This window comes from Hylobates moloch, unplaced genomic scaffold (assembly GCF_009828535.3).
Source record: "Hylobates moloch isolate HMO894 unplaced genomic scaffold, HMol_V3 SCAFFOLD_8, whole genome shotgun sequence".
In the NCBI taxonomy this organism is placed as follows: Eukaryota; Metazoa; Chordata; class Mammalia; order Primates; family Hylobatidae; genus Hylobates; species Hylobates moloch.
In genome coordinates this window covers 75,532,726-75,552,467 of record NW_026652283.1, presented here as the reverse complement: position 1 = coordinate 75,552,467, position 19,742 = coordinate 75,532,726, and the positions used below count along the sequence as shown (strand labels likewise).

Genomic DNA, 19,742 nt, shown 5'->3' with positions numbered 1-19,742 from the left:
TGGAAAGGCCACCGCGCAGGCGCACGGCCGGCTGCCCACAGTCAAGATGGCCGCCGCGGAGTCGCCCCAGAGGGCTCCGGAAAGGCGGGGGCGGGGCTGCCCGGCGCAGGGGCTGGGGGCGGGGTGTGCTTGTGGATTGATTGGATGGGTGTTGTTGTGATTAATCCTGACTGTGTAGGGTGCCAGCAACATAGTACACATAGCTTTTCGAGCGCCTAGTGGGGGTCGGCTGGTAACCCGCATCTTATTTCGTCCTCACAGGCGTCTGTTCTCCTGGCTTCCCAGATACCATATGTACTCTTAGTTTTTCTCATATGTCTTCATGTTCAGTCCAGCCTCTGATGTTGGGGTTAGGTCTTTTCTAGGCACACTCCTTGGGTGACTATCCAGTTTCCTGGCTTTAACAATGAATACTACTCCCAAATATATGTATCCAGGCTGAACCTCTCAGAGAGATCCGGACTGATAACCAGTGCCTACTTGGTCTCTCCATCTGGATTGTCTACAACGCACTGCAAACTTAAATATGTCCAAAGTGTAGCCCTTGATTCCCTCCCCTCTCTTTCACCATCTCAGTAAATGTCATTTTGATTCTTCACTTGTCGACAGCTTCTATATCCAATCCATCAGTAAATCCTGCAGTCTCTAAAACAGATCTTGAATTCATCCACTTCTCCATTCCCATGCCACTACCTAGCCCAAGCCACTATCATCTCACCTGGATGACTACAACAGCCTCTTAACTCGAATTCCTTGTCCTATGATCTGTTCTTATATAGTTGCCCACGTTGTTTTAAAATATTATGTAGTTAATACTACTATGTACCCAGCACTCCACTAAGACTTATCTCAAAAATTAGATGTCACTCATGCTTTAAACTCTAATGGTTTCCCTTTGCTCAAGAACAGAATCTAAACTAACCACCACCTAAAGACCATATCTAGTTATTGCTACATTTCTAATTTCACCTCACAACACTCTCCCCATTCCTTGGCATTTCCAGCTACCCTTGTTTTATCTTTCTCAGACATGCCAAGCCCTTCCCGTCATCAGGCTGTTGCACTTGCTGTTCATTTTGCCTTGGATGCTCTTCCCTCAGCTGTCTCATTCTCACGTCTGAACTCAAATGTCACCTCAGGCCTTCCGCAGTTATTCTCTCATCATCCTATTCCCTTTGAAGCATGAAGCATTAGTCTGTAATTATCATGCCTGCTCACTTACTGTCTCCCACACTAGAATGTAAGCTCCGTGAGACTTCGCCAGTTATCTTCAGTACATGGTAGGTGCCCAATAAGCATGTGATGACTAAATACTAAATAAAGAACTCTTTGAGGTAAAAATTTAATCCCCGTTTTACAGGTGAGTGAAGTGGGATAAAATGGCATAATTCACTAAAGATCAAAAGCTATTGAGTAGCAAAGACGAGTTAAGCATAAAGTACTCAAGAACCTGTGTTTTACACTCTATCTGAAGTGCAAAGAAGAATACCTGAATGTCAAATGCAGCCAGGACTCTGGGATAAGACCCAAGGAACAAGTCCTGCAGCAGCAGTGCTAGGAGGCAGAAGAGGACCATGGTTCACATGCTCAGGAAAAGCCATCAGTAACAACAATCAACCACCTACTGAGACTCTGCCATGGTCTCCCCACTATAGAGTAAGGTGGAGGTTTAATAATGCCTCTGCCATTCACTGGCAATACAATCTAGGAAGCTGCCAAACTTTACTGAACCCTTGCATGTATCTGTATAATGCAAATGTCATTATACCTCACTTTGTATATATGTATACATTATACATATCCCTCACTTTGCCAGAATTTAAAATGTGTAAAAATTTACAGGCTGGGCATTGTGGCTCACACGTGTAATCCCAGCATTTAGGGAGGCCATATGGGAGATCACTTTAGCCCAAAAGGTCAAGGCTGCAGTGAGCAGCCACTGTACTCCAGCCTGGATAAGAGTGAGACCCTGTCTCAAAAATAAAAATAAAAAATAAAAATAAATAAATAAAATCTGACACATAATTGAAGTGGCCAGCAAACTGTTATCCTTATCCTGAAACCTGCATTGTAATTGCTTCTTTATCCTGAACACTGGTATCTTATGCCACAACATCCCCTTTCCTGACAAATGGGGTTGAATAAATGCTGATAAATCAATATAAAAAGGCTTTCACCTGAACACTTGGTTTCAAAGCCTGTTAAACACCAGAAGAGGAATTATCTGTTTTTGTTTTTCCAATAAATATTTATTTGCAATAAATACTACATGACTATCTGACATGTAGTCCTTCTATTCAAAGGACTGGGGTAAAGACAACAAAATTCCTAGTCTCAGAGCTTCCACTCTAGTGAAAGAATGTGTAAGTTATCAGTATTCAGATGGAGTTTAAAGCCAATAGGCAGTATTTTGAGCGATGCTATAGAGTGCAAATTTGTCAAGATAACATGGAAGCCCATGATTTATTTTATTTTTTTTTGAGACAGGGTCTCACTCTGTCGCCTAGGCAGGAGTGCAGTGGCATGCTCACAGCAACCTCCGCCTCCCAGGTTGAAGCAATTCTCCTGCCTCTGCCTCCTGAGTAGCAGGGATTACAGGTGCACACTACCACACCTGGCTAATTTTTGTTATTTTAGGTTTCGTCATGTTGCAGGCTGGTCTCAAACTCCTGAACTTAGGCGATCTGCCCACCTCAGCCTCCCACAGTGCTGGGATTACAGGCATGAGCCACTGCGCCAGGCTGAAGTCCATGATTTTAAAGACTATTTAGTAAATTTTCATTTTGTAGCTCAGTTTTGTTAGCTATGGCTGTATAAATACCCTGATAATTATACTTGGTAGCAAATCAGACACAATGTATTAATACAAAGATGGATGAGATAAATATATTAAAGATAAAAATTAATTCAAGAGCACAGATATGATATGCATACTAAAATAAATAGTGTGATTTATAAATGAGAAAAAGTTAACAATGAACAGTGTTTCAGAAGTTGAAAAGGTGACACTAACAGTGCTAAATACACAGGCTTTTATTTATTTTCTTCAGATTGTTTTTTCGTGAATATAAAGATGAGGAGTCCATTCTGCAACCTAAAAATATTTACTTATTAAAACTATATTAATACTTTAATAAACTATACAAAAAGGTAATGAGACAAACATCTGCATTTATGGAACTGCATGTCAGTCAGGCCAGTTCCCTGCAGAGGGAATTCCCAGCATGACCTCATTCACCTGTGAGGACACAGAGCAGTCCTTGTTTAGACATACACATTCATCTACTGCTCATCATGGTCAGCCTTCCACTTCTTGATGGTTTCCTTCTGCTATGAATGCGCGTGTCCGGTTGTCTGCTTCTTAGAGCAGACATTTACCTGAAAGAAAATGTTACAATAATTAGTTACTGGTTATTAATTTGGATCTGTGTGAAAAGCCCAACATATTACATGTTATAAAACCTTTCTCAAAAGACATTTTGATAATAAGGCCAGTGAATTTTTCAAGGGTTAAGATAACAAATATATTTCCAAATAATGTCTGAGTAATTATAAGCTGTTGAGCAACTTCTTAAAGAAAACATTACTACAGAAGCATTTTCAAAACAAAATCCTACAAAAGAATTTCAGATCTGAAGTTACCTTCCTCATCCACCAGCCATTGGAGGGGGACTAGGGCCACGCAGATGATTGATTCTACCCATTCTTCGGGGAGGGTTTCCCGGTGGCCTAATAAAATAAAAAGTTAGTATCTACTGTTTGATAGACACAACTTTGTCTCCTTTTAAAAGCACTCAACTAGACCCTTTTCTTTTTCAGCACCCGCATGACCCTAAAACACAATTTAAAATAGAAACTACCATTTTAGGTCAGGAGGCAAAAACTAAAACACTTAAAGGGACCAGACACATAATGCACACAAGGAACTGAGTCAAGAAAGGATTGTGATGAACTGAACAGCACCTCCAGTAATGCCCCACTGAAACCCAGCTCCAGCTGATTTTTGCTAGGTAGAAACATAAGCCTAGCCCAGTGCTACTTGATCTTGATCTTTAAGGCTTTTTTTTTTGAGATGGAGTCCCACTCTGTCTCCAGGCTGGAGTGCAGTGGCGCGATCTCAGCTCACTGCAACCTCCACCTCCTGCGTTCAAACAATTCTCCTGCCTCAGCCTCCTGAGTAGCTGGGACTACAGGCACACACCACCACCTCCAGCTAATTTTTGTATTTTAGTAGAGACGGGGTTTCATCATGTTGGTCAGGATGGTCTCGATCTCTTGACCTCATGACCCACCTGCCTCGGCCTCCCAAAGTGCTGGGATTACAGACGTAAGCCACTGCGCCCAGCGATCTTCTAAGTTTTTAATTAGCAACTGGAAATCCAGATGTTAAAATGAAATCTTTAGATTTTAATGTTGGCCATCAGTTTTCATCCTCTAATTTAGACTTTTTCCATGGGATATTTGATGTACATTTTAGCTTTGTCAGATTAACTGATTATTATCAAATCAGAGGCAATTAGACTTTTAATTTACAGTAATGCATTAATTTTGTAAAATAGGATTTAAACTTTTAATTTCCAAAAATCTATCTACCTAAAATATCTAATTTAATAAAGGTATACAAACAGATAAAAATAACTATTATCAATTTAAAAAGCTGTACCCTCTTCCATCATCATATCTGGAATCAGATGAGTTTCCATAGCTTCTCCTTTTTTTCACATCTTGCTGAAGCAGAGTTTTGAAACTGAAACAAGGGGCAGAAAACAACAAAGGTATCACTTTTGACAACATTCTAAAATATATTTCCATGGTTTTTAACTATCATCTCTGTGAGAGGATTACTAAACCCACTTGGCTCCTAACCCACATTTCTTGCAGCCAGCTGGACAACACCATCTAACTTAAGCATGTGTCTAAACTGAATGTGCTATGTTGTATACCAAATCTACCCTTCCTTGTATTTCTTATTTGCTAATAACTGCCCTAGACAGAGCAGGAAACCAGAGTCATCCCTGACCTCCACTTTAAATCAGCCATCGGGTTTTTACAGTGTCTCATGTTCATTTCCCCTGCAAAAGTCTACCTAATATCTTAGGGAAGGAGGGGCCAAGGATGGTGTGGCAAAGGCACAGGGCTTCTGGGAATCCATTGAAATGGAATTTTTAAAAATGATATGTAAAATTATATGGAAGGATTTAACTGAGTTTAGAAAGTACTTTTATAAACAACATGGAGTAGGTGAAATTTGTAAAAGAGTAAGTTTTGGATTGGGTAACTTAGGGCCTCTCTTTGCCCTGTTGTATTTTTCTATGGAACCATCTCTTCCATTTTACATTCTACACCATCTAGTTTATGCTATATATAGCCATAAAATTAAACTTTCTAAACCACAGCTAAGATCAAATTAAGCATAAAGACCACAGCCTGATACTCAAACTTCTATGCCATCCTTCATGTGGTTTCCTTTATCTGGGATAACTTCCTCTGATGTTCACCTCCCAGTCATGCCCACCCTTGCAACATGAAGATATTTACTGACAGTAAACTCAATGAAAAAAGGGTCTCCCACATCTTTGCATCCCTAGTTCCCTGATCATGAGACACTCAAATATATATTCAAATTTAGGAATACGTAAGACTTCTTAATTATTGATGAACAATTCTAACAAACAGCATGTAAAAGACCAAAACATGCATTTAACTACTAACTGCTTACAATTATGAAGACATTTAAATTTTTGTCTCCTTTACCAATTCTAACCCTTCATTATAAAAATGTTCACTACTTTGGAATTTTTTTTAAACCAGGATATAAAACCTTTTATTTACTTGTTATATAATATGGAATGAAAGTTGCATGCACAAAAAAATAAAAAAAGAATAGTAGAGAGAAAGTGAGGCCCAGTCATTTAGCATCAGAATTGACAGACCTAGCCATAGGTTGAAGTAGTTACCACCAAGGTTAAGACGTGGTCAAGTTTACCAATCCAACTAACATATACTCATAATCATAAGCTATCTGGTGGTAGCAGCTTTATCACTAAAGTCTATTTCCCTGGGTAAAGCTATTTTTTAAATTGCAATAGAAAACTGTTTCAGGAAAGTTGAGCTTATTTAAGATACCAACATAATGCGCATGATGTACTCTTGTCAACTTAAATATCAGGGCAATTAAGAGCACTTCTGTACTTACAACAAAACCACAAACTCAGCTATTCCCCAGAAGAAATCTGTTATCAAAGATAATCTCCATGGAGACTGACTCCGGCTGTCCAACACTTGTCCTACAGGTAAGAATTAAAGAAACTTTAGTGAGTGCTACAAATCCCTAACCCAAGAGGCATCACATTTAATTAGTGAGGTAACAATGATTGGGGTTTTAACTTGCCCATTGTTCCAAATGGCCAACACCAGAAGAAATCTGTGAGCATCATTCCAAGGAAAGGTTCGGAGAAGTAATGTTCCATTCTCTAGGGACATTCCTCTAGTATGTCAAAAGCCTACTGGTTTATAAACTTGGTGGGTGACTTCATTCTATTCAACTACTTTTTCTCTTTCTATAAATATATAACCAATGCTGGGCGCGGTGGCTTATGCCTGTAATCCCAGCACTTTGGGAGGCTGAGGCAGGCAGATCACGAGGTCAGGAGATTGAGACCATCCTGGCTAACACAGTGAAACCCCGTCTCTACTAAAAACTACAAAAAATTAGCTGGGCATGGTGGCACACACCTGTAGTCCCAGCTACTCAAGAGGCTGAGGCAGAAGAATTGCTTGAACCCAGGAGGCGGAGGTTGCAGTGAGCCCAGACGGCGCCACTGCACTCCAGCCTGGGCGACAGAGCAAGAAAAAAAAAAAAAAAAAAAATATATAAATAAAAAATTTATCATGGTTTAAAAATGTAACAATGGTTACCAATGGTTAACCATTTTAAAGAGTACAGTTCTGTGATATTAAGTACATTCTACATTGATGCACAACCATCACCACCATCCACCTCTAGAACTTTTTCATCTTCTCCAGCTGAAACTATACCCATTAAACCCTGATTCCCATTACCTTCTCCGCCCAGCCCCTGGCAACCACCATTCTACTTTCTGTCCCTACAAATTTGACTACTCTAGGAACCTCATAAAAGAAGAATCATACAAGTTCTGTGCTTTAGTGACCAGCTTTTCACTTGGCATGTCTTCAAAGTTCACCCATGTTGCAGCATGTGTCAAAATCTCCTTCCTGAAGGTTGAATAATATATCCTTGTATGTATATACTACATTTTGTTTACCCACTCATATCTGTTGAGGGACACTTGAGTTGCTTCCACCTTCTGACTACTGTGAATAATGCTGCTATCAGCATGGGTGTAAAAATACCTCTTTATTCAAGTACTTTGAAGAAACAAATGGGACGGGTGAATATAAAGGAATGCTCACACCACTTCCATATTCCTAAACGTGTTGAGTATTTCTTTTCATTTGCAAAGTCTCTTGCCTGTATAAAAAGATTGCTTATTCATACTCTTACAAGTCTTTGGAATCAGTTATTTTTATAAAATTCTTATAAATTAAAGAGTGTGTATGCTCTAAGTACTAAAGAGAATTTGGCTTGTTCTTCATTAAAATAACTACTGTTTTCTATAATAGGATACTCTTAATTCTAATAGACTCTAGCTTTATCTTAAGCAAAACTGGATATATTTTTCAAACCACTTTAATAGAAGCTACAACATAAGTTGGTACACTGTATTTCAGCCTTGCAAATCAAGATGTCAGAATATTTTGGGGGAAGAATAACTGTCAACTACCTCTCCTTTCCATTATCCCAAGGGTTAACCCCACTCACTTCTACCCACTCCACGAAGGTTTACTTTTCCTCTTTTCTTGACCAGCTTAATTTCAAATATCCACGTGGATCTAAGCTCTCACTGTGCTACTGAGAGCAAGGGGCTACAAAAGTTTAGAGGGTGGATGACAGGCTTAGTTCTCTGCCTCTTACTAGCTCTGCTTCGTTGGCTGATGTGACATTTTCTTTCTCCAACAAAAAATATTCCAGGGCTAGCCATCACATAAGATTGTTGGAAAAAAAAAAAAGTCATCTGACAGTAAGAGAAAGATTTTGTCAAGTGCTGATAATACAGTCCTAAGAAGGTGGATCTAATTGGAACCTGTCATTTCTTCCTCTGTGATTCTATCTTGCTTTTCCACTTTCCCTTTCTTAAGGCAGAATGTCCCTTCCACCAATATCCCCAGAGAGAAGTAAGGTGTTTGAATGCAGTTGCGTTTCTCAACTCTTAAAGTACGATAAAGGGTCCTAATCGGCTACTTATGTGCACCAAATGAAATAATGCGAACACAGTAAGATACAACAAATACAAGGAATTATTCAATAATTCATACAGAAGCTTCCAGCCTTAAGGTTATATCACAAAGGTGATAAAACAGGCTATAAAACACACACTAACGTCTGAAAGCGCCCAAAACTAAGATGAAATTTTGATGCTTTTCTGTAGTGTCCATCAATCTACTTGTTTCAAAGATTTTTAAGTGGGAGATGAGAAGGGGAGATTTTTAAAAGTCAAGAAATGCAAAAGTGCAGTCAGCCAGAAGGCTCCTCACTGACTACCTTACTCGTCTCTGGAGAAAAACAGATGACTCAAATAGAACCAAAACCTAGTTCCAGTGATCCACAACTCCTTGTTAAGACTGCACCAAAGAATTTCACCGGAATCAAACAGGTGGGCAGGCAGCTCTAGCACTGATCTGCCACAGTCACGTCCTTCCTTTCCAGTCATCTTCTTTGTGGGGTCGCAGAATTAAGTCTCTGGGATTCTCCATTCTGGTAATAATTTACTTGCTCCTAGGGGAAGATAGTACTTCTTCCCGTGCCCCTTGAAATTCGAGCAAAAAGTTCCATGTTTGACTAGCTACCCTTTCCTGGGGAAAAAGCCTATGCAAAGCTTTCATCTAATTATCATCCTAGGTCGTCTCGGTCTTTTTACACGATGTAGATAGGGGCAGCATAACAGATAACAAGGACGCTGACGTCAGCCTACCTGGAATCGAATCCCGATTCAGCCATTAAGTTACCTCTGTGATCTGGGCAAGCTATTTAATCTGTCTGAGCCTCAGAGTTTCCACCCGTAAAACAGGATTGAATGTGACGATAAGCAAATGACTGAAACACTGTCCAGGGCACAAGCGCTACGTGTACAGCGTCGGCGTCATTGTCCTTACTAGTTTTAAGGATACCGACACCCGAGAGGAAAGACCACCCTCGCAAATCCACAATCAAGCGCTTGCTGTACGAAGGCGGGGTTGCAGGGCTCCCAATACTCAGCGTGAGGCCGGCGGGACCTCGGCCCCCGACTGCCGGCTCAGAGACCATCGGCTGACGCGCCGCAAGCCGGGGCGACTTCGGTCCAGCTCCGCCCGGCCGCGGGGCGCTAAGCCCGGGGAAGCCGCACCAGGCCCAAGACTCAGCGAGCGACGATGAAAGGAACCTGGAGTCCGATCTTACAAGTCACCGGTCGAAGCCACAGCCCGCTCTCAACTTACCGTTCGAGATGTAAACCATCTGGTCCCACTTCCCCGCTTCGGAGCCACCGGGCGCCTGGCCCCTGTAGGTTTCTGTATCTCCCTCTGCTCCCCGCCCTTCGAGCGTCACAGGCCATGATTAGACAAAATGCTGACGAGGACGAAGGTGGGCAGAGCCCATTGGCTGCTGAAAGAGACGCGCCCCCGACGGGCGTTTTTGCATCGTCACATCTGCGACTTCCGGTTAGGCGGAGGCGGCCGAGCGGGCAACCGGATATGACGTTAAGGACTGCCCTGTAATGCCCACGGTTTCCAGTCCTCTATCCGACTTGATCGTGCGCAGTTGGTTCGCTCCGCCCAGTGAGGGGAAGCTGTTTTCTCGTTGATTGATAGGCTCCGGGTGGGGGTACGAGAGGCTGCCGTGTATGAAGTAGCTTGAAGGGCCGCTGACAGGAGGAAATGCTGCCTAATTTTCCACACGTGTTGACATTTAAGGGTGCTGACTACACGTTAAGGAACTTTATTGTCACGCCTTTGGGAATATACTGCCAGGCTCCTCCTAGATATATTCATTCTCTTTAAAATGAGCGTGTCTACCCAGAAACTGAGTTTTTCTTAGCCTTTTGTGAGGCAACTGAAAAATAAATTTAACTGTAGGCCCTTTCTCTGCTTGTTTCTTATTGATGGCGACTGCTTATGACCACTTTGGTGACAGATGAATTAGAAGACATGTCTCGGACATTCAGTAAATGTGGACCACATACCATGGATATTTACTCTGCTCCAGCCACTGGGCTGCTTCTGTTCCTTGAACGTGGCCATTTCATTCCCTTCTCAAAGCCTCTGCGCTTGGCTGTTCTTTCAGCGTGGAGACCTAATGGCTGCATCCTTTGGCTTCCCGCCCCCAGTTCTCAAGCCATGTGTCATCTCTTTGGAAAGATTCCTAATCACCTTCCAGAAAATGAAAATTACATGCTGGAAATCTATTTTGAGTTTAACAACGTTGGTTAAGATTTTATGTTCTAATACTTAGAACTGACAAAGATCTAATTTTATGTTGATTTTGGAGAGAGCATTTTCCCCAGAAAAGTTCATAATAGGACAAGACAGCATCCTTCACCTCATTTGGGATTTGTGCAGCACAATCATAAAGGATCATTTCTGCAAAAATATTAGGGCAAGGCCATTAATTTTCCCAAGGGCCTTTCTTAATCTAGACCATGCCACCATCATCTCTCACCTGCTCTACGCTAGTTTCCTTCTAAATGAAATCTCAGGTTCAGTCTTTTACCATCCTTAGGCAGTTTTACAAACTGTAGCAAGATTGATCTTAAAATGGAGATCATCTCGTTCCCTTGCCTAAAACCTTTTGGACACTAAAATTTAGTGATTTCCTATTGCTCTTAAAATCCAGTTCCTTGTCATGGCCTGCAGGCCCAAGGTGACTTGTCCTCTTGATTGCTCCTCTCACTGTACTTCCAGCCACATCTCCCCACCCAGATTGTGCTCTGGCAACATTGTTGTTTTAGTTTATGAACACCCCCACCCAGATTATGCTCTGGCAACATTGTTGTTTTAGTTTATGAACACCCCGGGTTTTACTGATACCTCCAGGACTCTGCCCATGCTTGTCCCTCTACCTGGAACCCTCTTCCTCTGACTCCTTGCACATTCAGCTCATTTTATCTTTTAGCTCTCTGCTTAGTTGTCACCACTTCTGGGTGCCCTTCCCTGGCCACTCATCTCTGTGTTTATTTTCTTCATAGTAATTCACATTATGAAACTATCTGATAATTGACTTTTGTCTCTTGTCCTCAAGAAAATATAAGACGTAAGAGGTCAGGAATCCTGTCTGCCTTATTGTCTTTTATATCTTCAAGGTCTGTCATAGTTCTTGGCAAGTAGTAGGTGCTCAGATATTTGTTGGTTGGTTGAATGAGATTTTTTTAGACAATTTTTTGACAATTCCTTAAAATCTCTCCAATTGCCAAAGGAGGAAAGAAACTAACATTGGGATCTCCTGAGTATCGGACATTGTGAGGCTATCTCTTCCTCTCCATTCCTTTATCTAGATCATTTTTGCCTGAGATTTAATGCAGTGATTTCCTATGAGCTACCACTAGTTTCTCCATACTCCATTTCATGCTATCTTCAGCTGTTAGTTTAATCCAATCTTGCCTCTCCCACTCACAGACCTTCAGTTTCTTCCCACCACCTGACAAACAACATTCAGCCTCCCTGGTCTGGCATTAAGGGCTTTCCTGATACAACTTAGATTTTGCTCTCTGATTTCTACTTCTCTAGTAGACCCTTTGTTTTCCTGCCTTGTTGCCTCTGCTCATGTGTTTCCTCTTGAAGGGAACTTTCTACACCTGCTAAAATCCAATCAATCCTTCAAGGCAAGGCATGTTCCTCTCAAATAACAAAGGTGAAAGGACTTTGAAAATTGAAAAAAATTATATAATTAGTTACAAGATGTGGTAGAGGACAAAGATAGCATTTCCCCTCTTTCCCTAACCTTTAATGTCTGAAACTAAGCATTAGCCACTAGCCACATGTAACTGTTGAATATTTGAAATGTAGCTAGTCTGAATTGAAATGTACTGTACGAAATACCAGATCACAAAGATTTAGAATGAAATGAAGACTGTAAAATATCTTGTTTTTAATATTGATATGTTGAAATGATGTTATGGAGATTAAAGAACATATTTTACTAAAAGTAATTTTATTTGTTAATTTTATTTATTTTTATGTGACTACTAGAAAATTTAAAATTACATACTTGGCTCACATACATGGTTTACATTACATTTCTGTTGGATACTGCTTGTCTAGAATGAAGACATTGGCCTGGCAAAGAAGAGGTATTCAATAAATACTTGTTGAGTGAATGAAAGAATTGGTAGTTTTAATAATGGATAATAGGTATACAGGGTTACTATGTGTCAGGCACTGTTCTAAACATTTTCCATTAATTCATTTAATCCTCATAACAACAATGATAATAATAGCTAACATTTATATAGTGCTTACCCTGTGCCAGGGAATGTTCTGGTTGCTTTTCATGTATTCATTCATTTAAACTTCAACCCTACTGAGTTCTGTTATTCCCATTTTACAGATGAGGAAACTGAGAGAGAGCTCAAGTGTCTTGCCCAACTTATTCACACAGTTAATAAGAAGCAGAACTGAGGTTAAGATCAAGAGCCAGGCTCTATAGTTTGTGCTCTTAACCCCTGTGCTATGCTGTGTCTCCACACATAACAGAAGTATTGAAATAGTATACAATCCACCATGGTATTCGTAGTATAGAATGAGAGGTGATTTCTGGAGACTGTTTGACTGTATCTCAGCTTTCTCAAAGTTGCAAAATAGCTGCCCAGTTTTTCTTTTCTAGATTCCCCAGCAAAATTCCCTGAACATCTCTAAGTGGATGACCTTCATATCTCTGCACTAAACCCCTGGCCAGCGGGATGGGCCATTCTGAATGACAGCTACCTCTGGAGCTGGAGCTTGAGAATTCAATTCCACTTAAGCTAGAGGGCTTGAGAGTTGGAGAGGGGTGGTGTTTACCACGAGATAATGAAGGAACACTGGGTTACATAGAAACAATAAGATGTCCTCAATATTACTGTTAGGAAACATGAAAACAGGTGGCATTTATATTCTTTATTGACCTTTTATGTGTTTGTTCTTAGAGTTATTGCCTTTGCATTCTTTATTTCATCTGGACTCAGAATCCTTAATTGTTTAATTGCCTCATTTTTCTACCTTATACTCTTTATTGTTGCTATTCACAGTGAAAGAGGCCGGGCAAGGATCAGACTACACCGGTCGCGGTCAAGAGATCTTTTTTTTTTTTTTTTTTTTTTGAGACGGAGTCTCGCTCTGTCGCCCAGGCTGGAGTGCAGTGGCGCAATCTCGGCTCACTGCAAGCTCCGCCTCCGTGGTGGCGGGCGCCTGTAGTCCCAGCTAATTTTTTTTGTATTTTTAGTAGAGACGGGGTTTCACCGTGGTCTCGATCTCCTGACCTCGTGATCCGCCCGCCTCGGCCTCCCAAAGTGCTGGGATTACAAGCGTGAGCCACCACGCCCGGCCTAAGAGATCTTTATTGGAGGTATCGAGCAGAGAAGGAAGAGAAGAGAGGAGAAGAGAAGGAAGAGAAGAGAGAGAAGAGAAGAGAGAGAGAAGAGAAGGAAGAGAAGAGAGAGAAAGAGACTGCTGGGAGGTTGGTTTTATATCCCTTTGGCCTATGGGCGAGCAGAAGAAGGGGAGGAGATCTTTTCTGATTGGCCCTCTTTTGGAGAAGAGAAGAGAAGAGAAGAGAAGAGAAGAGAAGAGAAGAGAAGAGAAGACAAGGAGGGGAGAAGAACCCGGAACCGGCGCCATTAAGGTACCCCTGTTACCTAACACACAGCAACTTCTTTTTTTTAATTTTCAACTTTTGTAAAACTGTGTAGCCAGACGACCTGCTGTGCAAATCAGCAATTTTTGAACCAATAATCACCTCATCACTTCAGCCGAAGTGATAGTTGTACTACTCTACAAGTCACTTTCTTAAACTACCTGAACTTATTTTCTGTATCAAAATGAGAAAATGTTTATAAAAATTCACATTGCAGTCATCCTTGGAGAATTCGATTGGCTTAAAAGTTTAAAAATTTCCTCTGTAGTCTCTAAAGTATTTCACTGAGTTAGTTACATTATCAGTTTCACTAGTGAGCCTATATGATTATATATATCTATATCTATATCTATATATATATACATGGCCTATTTTTAAATGAATAAGGAATATCTAGACTCAACCTGTGGTTCTATTACAGGATGAAAAATACTATTCCAATTATAATTTCTTACTTTTTAACTCATGATCCATTTTTGGCAATCCTGGTAACTAATGTAAACCATTATAGTGGTAGATGGAATGGAATACTGGTCCAGAATTTTAAAGTTAAACCATCAGAGATTTAGGTGTTAGTTGCCTTCTAGGGGCATTGACTGATCACTAAAAGCAAACTTTTAATATTTTTAGAATTGTATTCCATAGTATCAAAATATGTGTTACTTTCTAAGCCCTATCTTTAGATTCCTAAATATGGAGTATACAAAGTATAACAGTATGTGCATTTTGTTATTATGTTATAGATCTCAAGATAACATTAGCCTTTAGATTTTGAAAAAATAGAGTATAGATATGTGCCATGTGACATTAAGGAATGTGTAATTTACTATTCTTATTCACTAACTGGTTTGGTGCATAGTATTGATAATTCTTGAATCTTCCTTTGTTTGAATGTGGTACCTGTACATAATATTAAAATCCAAAGATGCAAAGGGATATCCCATGAAGAGCAAGTCTCCTTTCTTCTCCTGTAACCCAGGATTCTCAATGTTGATTCCCTGGCTTAGTGATACTATCATCAGAACTGCTTGGCAAATTGCTCTTGGCCAATAGAAGCCTTGATGACAGATTCACCTCTCTGAATTTCCATCTTCTGAATCTTGGCCAAGCAATTCCTCACTCATTTTTAGCTCTTTTAATGCCTTTAAAATGTTATTTTTTTCTCATTATTTTGTCTAGGTTTTTCTTTTTTTTCTTTTTTTTTTTTTTTTTTAGTTTTCCTGAGGAGGAAAGTTAGTACAAATTACTTAATCTTTCATGGCAGAAGTGGAAGTTCATACATGTATTTAACCAAATCAACATGACAATTTAGGTCTTAGATTAAATGCTGTTTTGCTTTTGACTGTAAAAATTCTGTTATTTATGTACCAATTTTCCAGAACAATTGCTGTTTTCCTGGTATTGTCAACACATTATTACTTATAAACAGGAAGAATCATTACTAGTAACCCAAAATGTGTGGATGATTAAAAAACATTTATTTTGCCAATAAGCATCCCACTTTTAATCTTTCCAAAACCAAACAGATGAATAAAATGTTGATTTGGCTTGACACTTTCTGTCCTTTTAATGGAAGGTTCAATGAAAATAGTTTTATTTTATAGTCTCTTAGGGAAAAGTTCTTTCTTTATGGCCCAGTGATTACTGTTCGTGGGAAAAATTGTTAGCTAGGCTTGAGAGGATGCTATTAGGGAGGTTGCTGTGACCTCGGCTGGTGGCTAGGGAAGCTGTTGCTAATAGTTCAAGAGCACTTTATTTTTCTTACTAATTGTATTTTCTTACTAATTGTATAACACCAACAGCTTGGATAATATTACCCAAGGTCAAATATGGGTCTCAAAAAATCATCTTTCACAATTATCAGTAATTCACATCTTCGCTGTGAAACTGTAACTTGTTTTTGATGGGAAGTATGAAACAGAGCCTCTGAAAATGGAAACTGGCAACTGAAGACGTGTTGCTTGATATTATTTTTTCATTCCTTTTGAATGTATTGAGCTACTCCTTAGTGGCACCCAGTCTTTTCAGATTGAGATGTTTCACAAGTATGGTGGAGACCATATGTGCAGAAAAGTGGAGATGCAAGTAGAAATGGATATACAGCCACCCTGGGTGCTGACCTGTTCCTGCACTGGACTCAGCTGGCTAGCAAGGGAGGGGAGCAGATGTAGGGGATGCCAACAGGGCTAGGACACAAGACAGAGAGCCATCGCTTAGGCTTACTGCTGCAGCAGCAGTGGCAGCATGAGCAGTTCACACTCAGATTTAGTAGTCTAACTGGGTACTCGGGAGCTCAGTGTTGGGACTGTTCCCACATGGGAAAGCCACCCAGAATATAACTCTAGTCATTTCAACAGAGTCACTGTTTTTAGAAGCGTAAAATTCCAAAGAAACCCTACTAAATTACATTTTCCATCATAAGTCTTAAAAAAAGTTCATATCCTTAACCCAGCATTTCCATTTCTAGAATTTATTCTGAAGAAACAATGAGATGTTCAAACAGATTTATGTGAAAGGATATTTATCACAGTGTTATTTGGAATGAAAAAGAATGGAAGCAATGTAACTGCGCAACAATGGAGAATTGGCTAAGTGTTGGAATACAACATCATACTGTACATTAAAATAATGAGAAACCATGATATATTAAGTGAAAAACCAGATTACAAAACAATATGTTCAGTATGATATCAATGTAAAAAAGAAATGTATTTATATGGAAATATACTAATATGACATTATGGGAGCTGTAATTTTTTTCTTTCCCTTAAGCTTTTCTATAGTTCCCAAATTTTCTACAATAAACATGCATTCCTCTTATAACTATAAATAAATATCAATACTTTCTAAAAGTTGGGCTAGGCACGGTGACTCACACCTGTAATTCCAGCACTTTGGGAGGCTGAGGCAGGTGGATCACCGGAGGTCAGGAGTTCGAGACCAGCCTGGCCAAACATGACGAAACTCCATCTCTTCTAAAAATACAAAAAAATTAGCTGGGCATGGTGGCACGTGCCTATAGTCCCAGCTACTCAGGAGGCTGAGGCAGGAGGATCGCTTGAACCCAGGAGGCAGAGGTTGCAGTGAGCTGAGGTCACGCCACTGCACTTCAGCCTGGGCAACAGAGTAAGACTCTGTCTCCAAAAAAAAAAAAAGTTATATTTGTTAGAAATGGGGTTTATTTCTAGTTTAATGGTTTGGATAATTCTTTTAAAAGTTTAAAAAAGTTTTTTTCTTGATATGATAGAAATGATAGAAAATTAACTACTTGGGTAGTTGTTAACTTTTGCCAATTTTATTTCGTAAGATTATCATCAGCTCTGCCTAATTGTATATATATGTATATATATGCACCCCACTCAAGTGAATTAGTCAAGTCAATGTTTTTTCAGTTTTTTCTGAGTATGAACAGACTAGTAAGAAGCAAGGAAGCACAGTTTCAAATTCCTTGCTGGTTAGCTCAAAAAAGCCTTTGCTTCTGATTAAAGTGAAGCGTTATACATTCAAATTTTGTGAATGATCTATTGGTAAGGCTAGTAATTAAAAACATTCATTTTAAACACATGCTTTTTCTGAGTTCTATCATGTTATCATATTACTAATTTTCTTAAAAAAAGAGGTTTTAGGTTTTTAGCCTTTCGTTTTGGTAGTAAACTGATTGTTGATAGATACTAGAATCATATTACCAGTATTTTGACCATACTGAAAAAATGACCTGTGAATCAAAAAAAAATCTGTGGAATTTGATATTATGGCAAAAACCCTTAAATTCTCAAAACAAACAAACCCAGATGTTGCTTTGTGAGAGTTCTGTCTGCATCTCTATAAAATAACTTAGAGGGTATAGTATAGTACACTGTGGCAACTGAGTCTTATTTTTAGGGAAAGAAATTAGAGTCCAAATCAATGATTTTTGCCCTTCAACTGGAAGGCACTTTCTGGAAATAGGCAGGGAATCAATGCTGAAAATAAGTGATTTCCTTTAAGTACTCATACAGTAAAATACAAAACTTGAGCTGCCTTCTGTATGAGAGTGAATAAGGGCTGCAGAGACTCTGATTTTTCCTAACCCTCTACAGGGTCAAGAGGATTTGGGAGGCTGCCCACATGGTGCCCACCAAGCATGCTCTGGAATACCCTCTGTGAGCAGCTTGTTTTCTTTAACTCTCACTCCAAAATAAGTGGTATTTCAGCTTTAGGGATAAATAAACTGCTTTTGAAATCTAAAACTAGAGAAGGAAATGGCCTCCTTTGGCCATCTGAGTGATGTGAGGTGTACTTAAGAGCTTGCCTGGTTGTTACACGATATAGGCCCAGGGAGTGTGGCTGCAGATTCTCTGCCATTAAGAAATTTCGTTCTCCACAAGAAGGAAGGGGATTGATAAATGCACAGATGACTAATATAAGACAGAAGAAGGTCAGGTGCCATAAGAGAATCCCACACAAAATGAGGAGGAGGGAGAGCATGTGATACCTGGAGGGAATCAGAGAAGGATTCCTTAGAAATAACAGCTGAAGTGTATCTTGTAAGACAAAGTTTTTGTTTGTTTGTTTGTTTTAACCAGAGTAAGAAGCTAGAAATGAAATGAAGGATTACAATGAGATTTCATCTGTCTTTCAGAAATCCTTTCACTTGAATTTTCAAATGATCACATACCTTAAAGCTAATATGATTTATGATGGAATTAATTTGAATTGACTGATTTTTTAAAAGCATTCTATTTCCATAGCTTATATGAAAGAAAATTGTTTGTCGTTGACTTAGATTTGTTGTATACCTAATAAAGCCTAGCTGGTTCACTGTCACCCTAGAAATGTTCTAATTAGCATCAAGTCTTACATAAGATATTTTCCTGTCACTTCTGAATGCCTTATAGATGGGTGAAATGTTACCTCGTAAATCATTTTTGTTCTTCAGATGTAAGTTATAGTTTACATTGGTTAAACTCAGGCACACTGTTTTTTATTATTGTTCATTGTTATCTCCTATTGTCAACAAGCCTTGGAAGTGCAATAAAGCAGGAGTGGCATGCTTTGGTGCCTGTGAGGGCTAGGCAGCTGGGAACTATGGCAAATAGAGATTACCTTCCTTCTCTGCAGGGGACAGAAACTTTTCAGCTCTAGCCAGCTGTCACCATGAGGGATCGGGGGCCAGTGTAGCCAGAGTTTCCAATGGTTTTAAGAGAAATGTAAAATCTGGATGATTATCTGAAATTTCTCTATTTTTAAATGTTGGTAACGAATTCATATTTTCAAAAAACATGGTGCTGGCCAAATAAAACCTGCCTATAGGATATGTACAGTGCAACAGTCACTTGTTTGCAACCTTTACTTTAAGACACACTCACTAGAAATTACTAAAATTCCTCACAGGCCCAGGCATAAAGAAAGATAACGTTACAAACAATACCACTAGGCCTTTTATTATGGAATATTTCAAACATTGAAAATAAGAAAATAAACATAATTTAAAAGCTATTGGATCTCCCAAAACACCCTTTAAGGACTGAGATACATATGACTGTGATCTGAGTCACATATGGTTCCAACTTGTTTTTCAGATTATAGACTAACTTGCTTTCTTAATTTTCTTGTTCAGTACGATGACTAGAGAGAATTAAACCAAGTCAAGGACAAAAACTTCTTGCCTTCTTAATTAATGACCCTTATGATAGATTAACTTCTTCCTCTTTGTTGTCCTGCTTCGCTTAGATCGGGTGACAGAAAACCCATGACTATTACACTCGGTAAAAAGTGTTAAATGTACCCTTCCCAAAAAGAAACATTCCCTATAACCAAT

General features: G+C 39.5%; 1 protein-coding gene across 1 annotated transcript; it reads right to left on the bottom strand.

Annotated features, from left to right (window-relative positions):
* Positions 1-3,638: 3,638 nt before the first annotated feature.
* On the bottom strand, positions 3,639-9,764 carry SELENOK (selenoprotein K). Its single transcript, XM_032161257.2, has 4 exons — positions 9,556-9,764; positions 6,197-6,287; positions 4,664-4,747; positions 3,639-3,729 (listed from the first exon to the last, which is right to left on the bottom strand). The coding sequence occupies exons 1-4, from the start codon at positions 9,572-9,574 to the stop codon at positions 3,639-3,641; spliced, it is 285 nt and encodes a 94-aa protein (XP_032017148.1). The 5' UTR covers positions 9,575-9,764.
* Positions 9,765-19,742: the final 9,978 nt, after the last annotated feature.